This window comes from Dreissena polymorpha, chromosome 9 (assembly GCF_020536995.1).
Source record: "Dreissena polymorpha isolate Duluth1 chromosome 9, UMN_Dpol_1.0, whole genome shotgun sequence".
Lineage (NCBI taxonomy): Eukaryota > Metazoa > Mollusca > Bivalvia > Myida > Dreissenidae > Dreissena > Dreissena polymorpha.
The window spans coordinates 77,089,096-77,106,463 of NC_068363.1; the positions used below are offsets into that span (position 1 = coordinate 77,089,096).

Below are 17,368 nucleotides of genomic sequence, written 5' to 3' on the forward strand. Positions count from 1 at the left end.
AATCCAAAGATAGATGTAGTATATCGCCTTAACCACTCGACCACAACAACATCGCAAGAAACTGGCTTAAATTAGATATCCATAAATAAACAGGTAAACAGAAATAAACGAAATCGCGGGAAAGCATTACAGGTGCGCTACCTTAGATGAGTAAATAGTCTGAATTTTATGCGATAATTACAGGATTTCCACAAATGACACCTCATCAAAAAATGGGAATATTGATATTTATGTATAAGTGTTCATTTCAATTTAGTTTATTTGAATGTTGGTTTTCAATGAATAAAGACATTATTACAATGAAAACAATTCATAGTTGGATGTAAAATATCTTTATATAAATAAATCGGAATTTTATCTGAATTGAAATAAATATAGCGCATATAATTTTTTGAGATTAACGACACATGTATTACAATATAAAATAACGTTATAGTGTAAATTTTGGTTTTTGAAAGAGCCGGCGCGTGTGTAAAATGTGTTTGGATTTACATGTAAACTCTGCTGACAAAACAGGAGTCCAGCGATGGATAATGTAAGTCTCTTTTGATACTTACCTTAAATTATCCCTAAGACTCTTTAATGTATACTTAATGATAACACCAAAACTCTTGATTGACTTTCAAATGATAAACGATATTGTTAGGGAACACGTGTTTGGAAACTGGAAAATCTTAGCTGGGAAACCATGCCTTAAAAACCCATGTAGTTATTATGAAATAAACGACAAGATAGCAATCCTATCTTGTACAATTAATATACAATAATATATTATACATTTATATAATACGAAAAATACATTTAAAACATTATAGACTGTAAAAATGCTGATACATATTTTTGGTATGAATTATGTTTGAAATAACATTCATGGACCTAAATTCTATAGTTAGAACAGGTTTTCCACTAAATGGTTTTCCGGCATTACGTGTATAGTATTTATATTTATAGACATGCTAACCAAGATATTTGGTATGCTTTCCTCAACAACAATGTATTCTTTTTTTACTGCCACATCAGATATCATAGATAAAGTGAATACTAGTATGTAGTCATTGTGTACACATCGGTCTTACTGACAATAACGTAGTTACGTCACTATATGTGTATAGAATGAGTATGTAGTTGTTATTTAAATCCTACGAAATAGGGTAATTTGGTATTGAGGTAATAATATACTAAATAGTTTCCCTATATAGTTCAATATAAAAGCGACAACTTTAAGCGAAAATAAATGCAACATTTTGCACATAGAGACCCCCATAACCATTCCTTTTCTTTAAAGCCATTCTAAGCGGAATCGATTTATGCAATAAAAAGATATTACATGTTCAAATCAACAAAGAACTTTACACGAATCAAAATAGACTATTTTTTTCGGCCGTTTCTTAGTGGAATGTAACCTTTTTCAGTGCCAGCTTTTTTAAAGTCTTCAAATTTATCATACATGTATTTGAGGGATTCAGTAGTGAACACCTATTCATGTCCTTACATTATCTCCGAAAGATAAAAACCGATCAATAGTTCAACGTGTAAAACATGCCTTCCTGTCAACTAAGATATTTTTTAGAGGGTACAGTACATGAAACGATTATTTAATATACTGTAACCTTGATAGTAAACGTTGGGGGGCAGTCTACAGTTTTTCTTGAAAATCCCCAGGCCGACAACCACTGGTCTGCAAAACACCCTCAAAACAAGGCCTTCATTCACAACCTGAAAATAGATTCAGACAATTTTCAGTGCAGCTCATCAACAGCTTGCAAATAAAGCACAAAACAATACAGAAAATGCACTTTAAACTGATATTTGGGGTAAAATAGACCTTTTCGGAGGTCTCGGAACTTGACCGTAAAAACCCCATTTTCAGATCAACCCGGAAATCACTTTTATCTTTCCGGGTAACAATACGCACACAGTGAATAACTTGCTTTGCACCCTCACTTCTTTCAAACTTTCTTCAAATGCTTTCAAACTGAGCCAAACAAAATTGGTCATTACCGTTTACTTTTTTTGCACTGTTAACTTATTTAAACCCACCGTTGAAATCTGTCAAATGCCGGCTGCTTCAAGCAGGAAGTACATGTGTTTACTTCTCACTCAGCATGTTGTTGTTGTTGACTAAATTCCATGTAACTTAGTTCCGAAGTACTGAAAACAAGTGAAATTGCTAGAATATTGACCATTTATACTTACATTTAAGCTCCTGGAGTCAAAAACAATTTTGTTTAGGCCATATACCTTAAGTTCAGGAAATTGACCGGGGCCAATGCGCAAATATGGCTACAAAACTGTAGACTGCCTCCTTAATTGGGTTCGGAAAGATACTTAGACAAGAACCGCATCAAGCTATAAATAAATATATTTTTTATTTATTTACTTTTATTTTTATATATATGTATGTATTTATTTGTTATATATATATATATTTATATATATATGTATATTTATATATATATATATATATACATTACATTTTCATTAAAACAAATATTAGTTTACATGGGCTTTTGCTTTTGCTTTTTTAAATTTATTATTATTATTTTTCTTCTTATTATTATTATTATTATTATTATTATTATTATTATTATTATTATTATTTATTATTATTATTATTATTATTATTAGGGCTCTGTATCTTCTTCCCATGATTATTATTACGTTTGATTTGTTACATGTTTACGAGTATGCTGGTTGTTATTAGTAAACATATGTTGCATGTGACCAAAACATTATGATTTTTAATGCTCATAATTTATAATTGGTTAAGGGCTTGAAATTGTATTAAACGCATTGATGTTAAAAAACAATTGCGATTGAAAGCAAGAAACTGTGTTTCATTTGACCTTTCAAACCTGTTATTTGAAAAGACAATAAGAAGCATCGTTTTTTAATAGGTACTAGATCTATCTTTCAAAAAACTTATAAAAGTAAGTATTTATTCAATTAAAATATTTACGTTTTTTTTAATAATTTTGAAATCGTTCTCGTGGAACTTTTCACGGAGCTAAAAATATCGCTCATAGAAAACCCGCAAAATCCCCCCCCCCCCCCCGGTGTCACTACCCCTTAGGTCTTATCATTGATAATTCATTAACAAGTTTTATCCAGACATGGCAGGATTTTATCTTTTATAATTTTATTAAAATTCGGGTTATTTTCTACATATTCGAATTGAGTATAATTGCCCTACCGATGAAATCCGAGACACTATAGACTTTACCCCTGTCCGTGTTTACGTCTGAATCTTGATCCTGCGATGACTTTAACCACTTTCTGCCTAGTGGACTCTCCCATCCTTCTAAATTGGATCAATTTATTTCCAAAATTAGGGGTGTCAAGTATATTTATGTCTATATTTAGAATATTTCATAAAGAAATTCATTTAAGCAAACAGCGCAGACCCAGATGAGACGCCGCATTATGCGGCGTCTCATCTGGGTCTACGCTGTTTGCAATGTCCTTTTTTCAGGACGCTAGGCATAAATGGGTTAAATGTGCCTCAGCTAGGTTAATGAAACTATATTGATAAACATCCATATGTGGAATATGTATTTTTTCATGTCGAACAAAATTATTGGTAACTATGGTAACGGCATTAATTCAAAATTGAAAGCTAGATCCTGCGCAAAAAGTACGTAAGCTAAGTTCATGAAACGAAGTTTGAAGACAAAGGGCCGCATAGCGAATATGCATGTGTGTTTTTTTTTATTGATTTAGTATAACTTAATTACGCGTTCATAGCTCTGTATAGCCTGTAAAATTTACCTTGGTTTTAAAGCAGGTTAACAAAATGACAAACGAATATTTGAAAACAAAAACATTTAAATAGAACTACTTTATATAATATTTTTGATATGTTATACAATTTCCGGTTAAGTAATTTCAACTCAGATTCAAAAGCGTCTCAAGCCAATCATCAGCAATTTATATGAGTATTTGGTTATTGTTATAAAATTACAACGTTGGCGAAAAAAGCCACACATTCATGTTTTGCACACTGTGAATGAGTTAAAGTTTTGACTTAACCATCCCTATCTCCTGCCCCGGGATCGAACGCGCCGTTAGTATTTCAGTTGTATTGTAACAGTTAAATATATATCTCACAATGCCTAAGAAAAAAATCCAACTGTTTACGTAAACCATTAAAAAAAATAAATCTCCCCATACGTTTGATTCACTATATAAGTCAAAGTTTTGAAAAACTGCCAAAACTCAGAATTAATAGCATTTAGAAAGACAAGTCACAATCTATTTTAATCAGGGTTTTTTGTAATGAGTGAAGTATTATTGAAATTGCAAGCACGTGTTCGGCCTTGTAATTGTTTTACCTCCTTAGATGAAGGAGTTGAACAAGAGCTAAACCAGCAAATGAGATTTTATGACCGAAACTTGCATTTTAACATTGTCCACACTGATGTGATGGGGTTATCATAAACCCAAGTTTATTTTAAACAAGATTTTGGATACCGATGCCGTTTCAAGTAGTATAGATATCTCCCATTCAACTTAGAAATAGATAGCTAACATGTTATTATTAAAAAGAAGGACATTCCCTCTGTCGATAGAATCATATGTCCGCTAATTCGACGCACCGATGTAGACCATACAAGTCAAATTCCTCTATATAACATTGATTATGTCGAAGTTTATTGCAAATTTACATGACATAAATGTGTAACAACTAATGAATATGCTTTAAAATATATTGCAGAACCTTTGTGGCAGTGCTGATGTTACCAGTGGTCCGCGGAAATGGTAAGATGTAGATTATACACAATTAAACGTTCATCTCATGGGTAATACCACATTACAGCAATATTATTACAAATGATATAATTGATTAAACGAACAGTATTTTTAAGCACAAGCCTTTAACAAATTAGTTACAGTTTAAACATTACAAAATCAAAAGTTCGCATCTAGAAGTTTCAAATAAAACGGAAACGACGACGACGACGAAGACGATGACGATGACGATGATGATGATGATGATGATGATGATGATGATGATGATGATGATGATGATGTATTACTACCCATATGTTTATTTTAACAGATGTGTTTTTTCTTATTTTCGACATTGAAGTGAAATAACTTGACAACATCAACATATACGTACCGTTCACGTCATGACAGATGACGTCAATATGACGTGAACGGTACGTATATGTTGATGTTGTCAAGTTATTTCACTTCAATGTCGATAATAAGAAAAAACACATCTGTTAAAATAAACATATGGGTAGTAATACATCATCATCATCATCATCATCATCATCATCATCATCATCATCATCATCATCATCATCATCATCATCATCGTCATCGTCATCGTCATCGTCGTCGTCGTCGTTTCCGTTTGATTTGAAACTTCTAGATGCGAACTTTTGATTTTGGATTGATTTGTAGAACATCCATATTGGTGTTTTCAGATTTGTTTTGCGAAGTTGATGATGTGCTTACGCCCTACGATACAAACACGTATGTGTGCTGTTCGGGATTGCATCTGAAATACCTAAATGGCACAGGGACCCAGTGTTGTGCAGGTATTGCTTAGTGATTTGTTATCGTAATTTTAAAAAATCGTTCGACAAATGTATATGCAACTTTATTGATATCATTCCTTAACGACCAATGCCCATACACGTGTTACAGAATAGTTAAAAAAATGTGCCTTGTGCATTTTCTTGTGATATTATGGAAAATATTGGTTGACATTATATAGCACCCTATTTGTATAAATAATACGAACATAATAATATTGCAATGTGCGATGCACTCTCATTGATTTAAATGCTCTTGCAAAACAGTACCGTAATAAAATTCTATAAATAATGATTCTGTTTCTTGATTTACAGGTAAAACATTATATGACATTGGCACACACGGGTGTTGTGGACCAGTAATTTACGAACTGGCTGAAAGTAGAATGTGTTGCAATGGGACCCTGCATGACATGAAAGAAATAAAGACACGAAAACTAGGTAATATGCTGAACAGTCATGAGCAATTATTTCCACTTATACAACTTTATATTCGTTCAAAACTGGTGAAGCATGTATGTACATGAACTTTGCGGAACATGGTGGGATAAATATCCTCTAAAAAAAGAAATAGATAGAAAACAATCCTGGAAAACACAGGAATACATGGTCAAAAGCATTGTATTCAGCATTTGATTCTTGTATCACGCCATAATAAAACTTCTTTAATTTGTGGTTTCTGTCTAACGTTGTCGCCTTGCGTTTCTTGTCGACCGTCATCAGTTAAATATTAAATTATTCCATTCGAGTCAAAGTTGGTCAAGTCGGTGTTTAAATGGTTTACAATACATACATACAATGGTAAATACAAGAACATTATTGCGATGAGCGAATTAAGGCCATCATTCGCCCTCTTGGTGTTTCAGACGTGTTTTAATCCATAAGTGTTTCTTTTTTTATTTTGGTATATGAACATTCAAATTCAACATTTCAACGAACTATACGAGCACAGGTCTCTGAGTCTTTTGATTTGCAATATATTTTGATTGAGTGCGAAGTTTACTTAAACAGAATTTTCCTGATGCCTCATTGTATTTAACAACAACAATGTACATTGCTTTGTTCTAATTCTAGCATGCTGTGGAAACCAAGTGTTCTTTGAAGGGGCAGGCATTTGTTGTGATGGACAGTTCACGCGAAGACCTGGAAATGCAACCAGAATGGAATGTCGGGATGGCAAGGGTGTTGTAAAACAGGAAAGACACTTGCAGTTTACAAAAGGTAAAACAATTAACACTTGCAGTTTACAAAAGGTAAAACAATTTTTAACATAACATTGTTATTTGACGATTAAAAAAGTATGCGTTCAAAATCGCTTGAACGCACTGCCATATCGCAGAGTGTTAATATTTGTACGTTCTGTTTGAAGAAATTACATTTTCAAACATTTGATTTTTAAGAAATGCGATAATGTGTAACAAATTAAATTAATACACACGTTCGGTGCAATTTGTTAGCCTTTAAACGATCTTTGTTATAATTAACTTATGTTATTGTGTTGTTTTTTTTTTTTCAAATTTCCCACTTTATCTTTTTGATTTTCATGAAACGTCTAACGTTCTGCTTACATTGCAAAGGCTATTAATTAAATTTAATACACCTACATGTTATATTACTATTGATAAATAAAATACTATTTATTAAATAATGAATTATTCACTGTGCGTTTTGACGATTGAAGTTTCAGACCATCGAACTAGTAACACAAACATTAAGCTTTACTTTTCAAAAACGACCTTATATATCTAGTTGACTGTTTTTATTTATTTAGTTGCATCTCGTCGTACTTTGAAACAATAATTTAAGTAACAATTTCTAAATGAACATGCATTTTCGTTATTTCATAGTCTTGTATACATTTCGTTACGTTTTCAGCGGTAAATAACCTTAACTACTAACGGTATATCAGCACGTATCGGTAATTAATATTTTTCTGTTCGAAAAGTTCTCAAGCCTCTATTAACTGTTTTAAATTCGTTAAGAACATTCGTTGATAATCTAAATAAAAGCTTCTTGAAGAACACATTTTGTAACCACACAGCATCGACCGTTCAAATCTCATGCACCGTGATTAATAAACATTTACGTTGTATGTCATGATTTGTTGTTACGGCAACTGTTCACTTGTCTTAAATAGAATACACACTGATTAATCTCCTGATAATGTTTCCGGAGTTTCATTATCATGAATATGGTATTAAATGACAACTGGTTTCATACCTTATTATATAAATATTACATGTCTGACAGGTTGACATTAAATTTGTTAACGTGAGGAAATACTGTCAACCGAGGCTTCGCCCTCACCCTGTCAGACATGTAATATTTATTTTATTATACCGAAAAAACTATTCAAACACGAAAAATTGATATTATTATTATTACATATTTTTATTATCATTATTATTATTGATTTATTTATTATTATTATTATTATTATTATTATTATTATTATTATTATTATTATTATTATTATTATTAATTTATATTATTATATTATTTATGGTCGTCTGTTTACAACGAAAATGCAAACCTGCGTACTGCGCATGCGCGAATGGGACAGTATATTTTTACCATTACGCTCGTGATTGCTAAGGTAGCGGGCGACAGTATTTTTGGACAGTACATTTTTTCCCGCTGGGTTTACAGTATTTCTTTGTCACGATGACCTATGAGAGTTAAGCATTGTGAGTAAAGTTGAGGTATAATAAATACGGATTTTCAATAGATTGATATGCTGATTGCAGCTAATGGAGTCCAGCTGCGAGAACTCGATTCACAAGACGGAAGAATAGCGAAAACGTGTCGAAATAACGTCATGATCGATCAAAACCTCCCACAAGGTTCTGAAATAACATCACGCATGCTGGTGTTGGACGGCGTGAAACAATGTGGGCAGAGTACGTACAACTTGTACTATTTATTTTCGATTCTGGGTTCCGAAATCTTGAGAACAAGATATGAGCTGTACCCTCTCTAAACTTCGTATCATCATGACTCAGAAAGTTGCAATTCGGTTGCCCTTTATATTGATTATTATTAAAGTAATATTATGGGCATCTAACAGTTTATAGGTGTCTATCGCAACCGTTGTTTATTTTTGATGTTTTCACTTCATATACACTTATATTTGTTAATGCAGCATCAACATACTAAAACAATATCCCAGAAAGAGAAAAATGATGCATTTTAATATCAACCGTACTTTCGTTTGAGACCTGATCATGCATGTACGATGTGATACTAAATTTAGTTTTCGTGCAGATTCGTTCATACGACACAAAGACACAATTTTGTTTAACGGATCATGTCGGCTTACATGACTCACCAGTCATGTAAAATATCGAATATAGAATATACTTTTATAAACAACTGGTAGCAAGATGAGTTGCAGATAATTGGTCATTAACCACATTTTAACTAACCCGTTTGACCTGTTAATTCTTTTCAGCTCAATTCAACAGTGAAAAATGCCCATAATATCACTTTAAATAACGAAGCGACTAAATTTTAATTTAACTAGTTCTGTAATTCTTTAAAACTAATTTTAATTTACATTGTTATGATAAATTGTATTTATTTTTGTGCAAAATGTTGTGCTTAATGTGTTAGGTTAGGCACGCATTCAACTGTGTTAAACCCATACTCCTTTGCAAAACTGTTTTAATGCAATAAACACTCTGAACGGATCGTCATGTTTAATGCTGTTATGCATGCGGGGTGCTGTATTGTATACATAGTTGGTCGCTAGCCCTAAATAACAAAAAAATGATTGTTAACAAAATTGCTCGCCTGGTTATGTTTGTAGTGTTTTATTAGTGTTAAACGAACATACCTTTCTATTGCACATCAATCGTGTAATTATGTCAATGTAATATTACGCAGACACATATGTTAAATACATGTATCTTGTCGAATATATGCTACTTGTGATATTTGAATATGACTTTTTGTATTTTCTTCTAGACTAGAAGCCACAAAACTTTATGAATTGCGATCCTTATGAAAATGTGCTTTAATCCTTCTGCTACCTTGATTAACATGGCACACACGGTTTCGAGTTCTCTCACAAAATGAATTGGTCGATCATTAAGATTAAGACTTGTATAGTTGCGCCAACCATCTTCTGAAACTCAATATTTTTCTAAATCGAGACACGTTTCTTTTTGTGTTCTGTCATATTTTGATTTTGTCAAACACAACTGACAATCAAGTTTATTATCGTTTTTAATTGAATTTCGACTGTTGTATCGTCGTGTTGCATAGTATACTGTTATATTTTTTACCTGTTGTGGTATGTATTATTGCATATTGTTGTTGATGTTTTTATTTTATATTGTTCATGAATATTTTATTAATGATGTGATTTAATCAGAAGTATTGTTTTACTTTAGTCGTATACCCTATTCAAAGTTCAACCAAACGTTACCATTGCTGCAACGGCGAATTTTACAAAACAGACAACCTTGATCCCAAAGCAAATTACACATGGGAATGCTGTGGGACGAGTCTCTACAACACCTCCAGCAAGGAATGCTGCGGGGGCACACTGATTGATACTAGCCTGCAACCCATTGGTTGTTGTAATGGGGCACGTAAGTGTAATTTATTGATATTTGAACAATAAGTATTCAGTGTATTAGTTAGGGCATTGGAGCTATATCTTGAACAGAACCGAAACTTAGGGTTTCATGAGAAATATCACTTGAAGCCTATTACAATAAAAATTGAATGGATAAATGCTGAATATATTAACTACCGGAGCTTTGATAATACTAAATATAATAGATACGAACATATCAACATTTTCCCAATCTAATACAAGGCAAACAATGTATTCCATGATATAAATACATAAGGTGATCGGACATATTTTCCGTAGTATGAGGCATTTTTTCGATTGTTCGCGCGACAAATAAAATTATACAAGCAGTAACATTATTTTCAGTGGTATACACCAAATCCTACCAGCGTTGTTGTGGGGGTCAAGTTGTTGACAAAATAGAATACCTGTGCCATAAACCCGTGACAAGTAGTTCTGGAATACCTGTCCGAAAACAAGACGATGACCACAACAATGCGTGCTATGACTATAAAACAAAGATATACAAGACGTTTAATGATGCGAAATGGGTACGTTTCAATTACGATATGCTTTATAATGAAACCCAAAGCTTTCTATGCCCATTGCAATACAACAATAGGTTAATTAATTGCTTGGTATCACTTGCTTGCCAGGCTTTGAAGTATTCATTTTTTACACTGTCAAAGTAGAATCACTTTTTTAATATATGGCAAACGATATTTTTTTGCGATTTACGTCAACACCTCAACCAAGTCTAATACATTCAAATGTGGTATTCTTCATTCTATACGTTTTGCTTTTGTATTCAATATCTTAAGTAATGTGCTCAATAAACTGTGACAAAAGTTTAATCACAGTTAAATAATTACTTCTGTGTATATTCGTTTACAAACCAAGAGTAATACAGTCTGTAAATAAAGGTTGCATAATTTCTAGTGTATCTTAACTGCAATAGCTATGATACTGTTTCAGATCTGTCACGAAGGAATGTTAATTTCACCTGACGATTTAATCGACAGTATGGAAAAAGATATTTTCAAAGAAAGTAAATGGGATGTTGATAATCATATACCAAAGAAGAACATGCGATTCTTCAGTCCGATGTGTCCTTTCACTGAGTGTGAAACTGGGTTCTACAACAGGACCACCGAGTGTAGGAAAATAACCCGTGAGTGTTGCTACATGTATAGGTCTTAATGTGTAGTTTATTAACATGTCTTTGATACTTGTCTAAAAACAAATACAACAAATAAATGTAGATCTTTACAAAAAATGTAATGGCATACCGATCGTTTCAAGGAAATCAAGACCATGCAATGAACTTGAAACGGGATATTAAAACTCTCCTGAAAGTTTTACAAATTCGTATTTTACTGTTATTTTATTGGCATTTTCAGGCCTGGACTTCTTTCTGCACAACATGACGGAGCACAATGGACGCTTAGTTTTGTCTGGCATTGTCACCTACCCAAACAAGTTTTACGGTTCCCAGTTAACTATTAATTCTGTCTTAGCATGTAGAGACAACTGTTTTGCAAAACGCACTTTGATTTCCATATACACCAATCGTTTTACCAAAACAGTACCCAGCAAAGTAGTACGACTATCCAAAAGGGACATTGTTGTGAAAACACACACGGCCTCGATTTCTTGTACAATAGATCCATGGGCAAAGCGAACTGAAAAAAGCCCATGAACATGCTAACAAATACGTTTATGTCCTATCAACATCACAATTTTTGGAACTAACATTTGTCTCAAGAATGTCTCAATGTAATTCACCAAAACCCATATAAAAAAGCTAATTAAATGGTAAATATCCTAGTCTTAGTAAGTTTCATTATATAAGTGTTTATAGATTTACATTGTGCTCTTAGGGTGGGCATGTGCAGCTCAAGTATATATCGTTTTGGCTCAAGGGGGGGGGGGGAGCTTGGCATTAAAATGATTCTTAAACAAATAATTACGTGCATCAATAGCCATGACAGTTCATTGTTTCACTAACTGACAACTTGGATCAATTTAGAAAACAAACATGTATTTATGTATTATAATATAACAGTTGGAGATTTTGTGTACATATATCCTCCGTATTTGCAGAATGTGCCTAATAACATTGTAATGTAATAATATGATTGACGTATAAAATAATTGCGTAAATATCTTCATATAACTATATTTTAAATATATTTGTCTATTTTGATATTTTCCGTTAGTACTTTTATACATTTTGACTCAATTTTCAATGAATATTATTGCGTAAATGTCTATTTTTCTATTAAAATTCCAGAACATTTCGTGTAAAGGGTATATTTGCCTTATCTATGGTAACGAGGAACATTTACGTATTATCATTGTTTAAATACTCATTCAGGCCATTTACTGTTTTAATGCTTTCGTCAATATATTTTAGCGAATACAGGTAAACTTTCTATCTTCCTTACACAAACAAATACTAATCTTTGCAATTTTACAATTTCAATAAAATCATTCCCATATACTAGACATTTACTTAATAATGTTCTTGAGTATTGATCCAATATAATAAAGGTAATTAAGTTAATCGCAACCGTTCGCATGAAAAGAATATATGTTGCTTATTATGTAGATTTGTCCATTCGTATAGCCTTTTTGTTCTTACAAATCTATACTATTATTGTATAGTAAGTGCATCTTGTAAGTAGTGATGCTTGTGCATAGCTTCACCCTAATGGAAACCTCAATACCAATCTGTGTTCGCATGTTAGTAGATCATATGTATTCTTGCCATTGTTTGTGTATACTAGTTATAAGCTGAAATTAGCAGAAGCTTGGAATTCATAATGAAATGTATGTTCAAGTATATTGCTTCTCACAAAAATGATATTGTTAAAATTGTCGGCTCTTAAACAGCTGTCGTGTAAAACAGAACATAGAGACAATTATTTAATACTTATACGTTTCTGAGTTAAAATAAGAAATATGTAATTATATATATGCATTCTTTATTTTAAGGCTACGAATGTGTGTATGAAAACGATTCACACAAATCACGTAAACCATAACCTCTTCTTTTAACAGTATTCAGTAGACAGTCGCATGCATGAAACTTTAATCGTTTTCTTTTTAAGGCAATTACTGTGCCTTGTGTTTACCATTTTGTATAAAATGTTTTACATAAAAACTTGGTTCAAATCTGCAAATGAATCTAGCATTAGTTATTGTTTTTTAAATTGTATTCTTTATGACTTAAAATTGTATATCTTATTCCATTGTATCTAAGAAAATTATGTTCTGCTGCCATGGTCGGCATTTATCCATTTTGCATAGAGTAAACAAATGATTAGTAAATGACAATGTAAGAAATTGTTTAAGATATGTTTGATTTATTTGTAATGCTATATGGTTATTTTAATTTTAATTTTAAGGTATTTGTGTATAATTCTCTACAAGCCTGAAGTTTGGGGCTCCATTAAACGTTAACCCTCCATATGCTTTGCATTGACCATTTGAAACTTTACCTCAGTTTCATACAGTATAGTTGGTTTGCGTGTGATTTTATGCCGTCTGAAGTATTTTTAGAACTCTTTTAATACTATTTTGTTTGGACGGGTATTTTAAATGTTTTATTTTATATAAGATCAAACAACTAGCATACTGATTATATTGCATTAACATAAGGGCATATTATTTTTACACTGTACAGGTTGTTTATTTGTTAATGCATATCACCTCATCAGCTGAGGACAATCGTATTAGCATTATTGTGGAATATAAAATGTGTATTAAGCATTACTAAATGGCACATAGTATCTAGCATAAGATGTACACATTGAATTTTAGAATATAAATATATTGATATAGTCATATTTGTTTTTATGCCCCCGGATCGAAAGATTGGGCGTATATTGATTTTGGCCTGCCTGTCTGTCTGTCATTGTGTCAGTCATTGTATGTGTGTGTATCACAAAACTTTAACCTTGGTTAAAGTTTTCTCACTTTTGCAAAATTAAAGATAGCAACCTCATATTTGGCATGCTTGTGTTTATCATAGAGCTGCACATTTTGAGTGGTGAAAAGTTAAGGTCAAGGTCATCCTTCAAGGTCAAAGGTCAAATATCATTGAATTTTTCGTTCCTAAAACTTTAACTTTCGTTTAAGTTTGGTCATAACTTTTTGAATATTAAAGATAGCAACTTGATATTCGGCATGCATGTGTATCTCATGGAGCTGCACAGTTTGAGTGGCTAAAGGTCAAGGTCATTGTTCGAGGTCAAAGGTCAAATTTATGGCTTCAAAGCGGCGCAATAGGGAGCATTGTGTTTCTGACAAACACATCTATTGTTTTTATCTTTTTTATGTTATTTTGTAATAATATTGCATAATATAACTCTTTGTATTGCTTTATAACACTTGAAGTTATTTTATATAACCTCTTTTGCTTTAAAAGAAAATATTTAAGTGCGATGGTAATTTAATATTTTCAAGTTCCTCTTGTTCTTCTGTTATCCCAACCCCCTTTAAAGAGACGGGGTAAATGGCTTTGCACTTGTTCGTCGTTCGGTCGATCCGAAGTCCATTCGTTTCTGCACGATATCTAGAGAACACTTTGATCCACCACCGTGAACATTGGTAGGATGGTTTCTTTGGAAAAGCGTATCAATGTGTACCATAATAATAATCTCTTAAGCAAACTTTAAAATATGACAAAACATTATATGATTATCCGACATTGTATGGATATATTAAACTACTCGATCATTTCTGCATCCATCCTTAAAATGTGATTGTCTTAGACAGTGTTTCCAAAAAACATTGTTTAGTTATTTAACGTCATATTTGTTATGACTATCTGATTTTTGACTATGCGAGAGAGAGAGAGATCCGTCCAACGTTATGCATTTTTAAGAGGGGGGCGGGGCATTATTATGTTCCGAAAATTTCCTATTGTGAATTAAATACGCTGTGGATTTATATGCTATTGCCATATGCATGTGATTTTCTCATCGGCTAGTATATTGCTTTAAATAAATATCATTAAGGTACCGTTAACTATTTTGATGAACCTGTGCATGTTTGTATCATATAGCTGTAAACTGTAATGACGTATGTCATCATATACAAAAAGAATTGTCATATAAGAGCACAAAACGTCTGTAATAGTTCCATTAAACTGGTGGGTAACGAAAACAGGTACCAAGACGATACTAACCTATTATGTTAATATAAAACAGTGGAACACGTGGTACTTGTGTAAGATGTTCTTTAATAACACCACGTTCCCTTGATAACAAATATTGTCAGCAAAAAATAGGTCACAAAATAACTCCAAGTAGCTAGTACACATAGTAAGAATTATAATATAAGGGCTAGTATATGACAATTCACATACCCAATCCATATGCGTTTGAGCCGTGTGTCTCGCTACAACTTATCGTTTTTGTTTTATTGCTCCTTCAAGACCAAATCTGCTTTGCAAAAGCCACCTGCTATGGACAACAGTTGTGACAATATTACTCAACTACATTAATGAAGGTCCAGATAACAATTATTACGTTAATGCTAATATATAATTCCTTTAAAATTAAGATATTTAATCAAAACAAGACGGCCATGATAGCCTTAGAGCACTCACCTGAGTTAAAGTGGTATAATAATTGTGGAAGATTTAATTTGACTGTGTCCTTTTTTTCTTTATCAAAATTATTTTCCAGTAACAAACTATGTACCCATTCGTCAGACATGATGCGGCGTTTATCCTCGCCGAATTTGATATTTTTTTACTAACTTGCATTTAATGTATAAAAGTCAAACTTCTACTGGCTGTTGTTCTACTCGCCAAAGTCGTTGCATGGGTTTAAATCACTACGTTTACTTTCGTCTTGTTTTGTTTGCTTCTAAAGCGATCCTACTTTTCCATTTCAGAAAGGCATTCTTTGATCAACTAACAAAGGAACGCATGAACAGAACCATTTAAATTCTACGTCAATGTCAAAGGATACAAAATGATAAATGAACCACAATTACAAGATTCAACTCATCTTTAAGTCACTGACATTGTTCTCATTTCATCGCTTTATTCGAGTACATTCTACATGTTTTGTGGTTAAAGTCTTAGCATAACATATTCTTCTTTCAAATGTACTAATAGTTTCGAAATTGTAAACACAGCTTAGTTTATGTTTTTAGAAAAATCGTACATTCGAATATATATGCAAAACGTAGTGACAAAGTCACTTTAATGTATGTTTTATTTCTGAATTAGGCGAACGGGTTCACATTCAGCATGGGAAACGGAAAACATATTAAAATACATTCGAAAGTAGGTAGATGTGCCAACGTGTTTATAAAAGCGTTTAATTCACACTAAATGTTAAAGTCTTATCCATTACACATGTATGCCAATTAATACCCAAGGTTGTCCATTATGTTGTGCAATGCAACATTCAACTAGTGTAATATATTATCGTTTACGCTAATCGTTTGTTAATACTAAGAAGCGTAATTAAGCCTGATTTTGTTTTAAGAAAATGCCAGACTGAAGAAACTTGTTTGCTGTTCGAAATACCAGGGCAACTAAAAAACCGCTTTGTCAAGACCATGCTTCCATCTTCATATGTGCATGATCTGTGTGCGACACATTTGTCAAAACTGCAACTCAACTATAGAGGAATAAGTCAGGGTTATTCTGACACGTAAATATACCTTCATTTGCTTATACAAAATGAACAACTTTATCACGTTTAACGAATTAACATCTGAAACAAGTTGTATTCTAGTTCGAGGAAGACGAGTGAGGTGAACGGTTTGAATTAAGATTGGTTAACGGGAGATTTGCGATTCGTATGCTCATGTCGCCGGCTGATTAATGCAAATGGCAACCTGCACAGGTACTTGAAAAAAAAGTTTGGTCCTTATATATGTATATATAATAAGAGTAAAGGTATCCAACGATGATTTCACAGGTGTATTGAATAACACAATGCAACAGCATAAACGATCAAACAATGCAATGCACACATGTGTCGTTGTGGTTGCCAGCAGGAATGGTCCATCTATGATAAAACACTTTTTATTTGATGAAAATCCGCCAAGAATGTCCAAAACAGCTAAAAGTTTCACAAATATGACCCCAAAATCAATGTGTGTAATTCCGGACGTCCAACTGTCAGTAATGAATGAAGGCGATTTTCGGTCGATTTTTCACATTTTTATTTAAAATAAGAACATTGCTATAAAGTCCACGAATGCTTTTCAT

At 32.6% G+C, this 17,368-nt stretch overlaps 1 protein-coding gene across 1 annotated transcript; it reads left to right on the forward strand.

The window, feature by feature from the left end:
• The first annotated feature begins 262 nt into the window (after positions 1 to 262).
• LOC127843956 (uncharacterized) lies at positions 263 to 14,600 on the forward strand. Its single transcript, XM_052373861.1, has 10 exons — positions 263 to 535; positions 4,715 to 4,758; positions 5,436 to 5,549; positions 5,862 to 5,987; positions 6,621 to 6,767; positions 8,294 to 8,446; positions 9,941 to 10,141; positions 10,495 to 10,679; positions 11,104 to 11,299; positions 11,529 to 14,600. Exons 1-10 carry the CDS (start codon positions 477 to 479, stop codon positions 11,825 to 11,827), a joined length of 1,524 nt encoding a protein of 507 aa, XP_052229821.1. The 5' UTR covers positions 263 to 476; the 3' UTR covers positions 11,828 to 14,600.
• The last annotated feature ends 2,768 nt before the right edge of the window (positions 14,601 to 17,368 follow it).

Coding starts and splice junctions, on each gene's coding strand:
- LOC127843956 (XM_052373861.1), top strand. CDS start 477: ATGTGTTTGGATTTACATGTAAACTCTGCTGACAAAACAGGAGTCCAG. Junction 536..4,714: donor GGAGTCCAGCGATGGATAAT/GTAAGTCTCTTT, acceptor AATATATTGCAG/AACCTTTGTGGCAGTGCTGA. Junction 5,988..6,620: donor AATAAAGACACGAAAACTAG/GTAATATGCTGA, acceptor TTCTAATTCTAG/CATGCTGTGGAAACCAAGTG.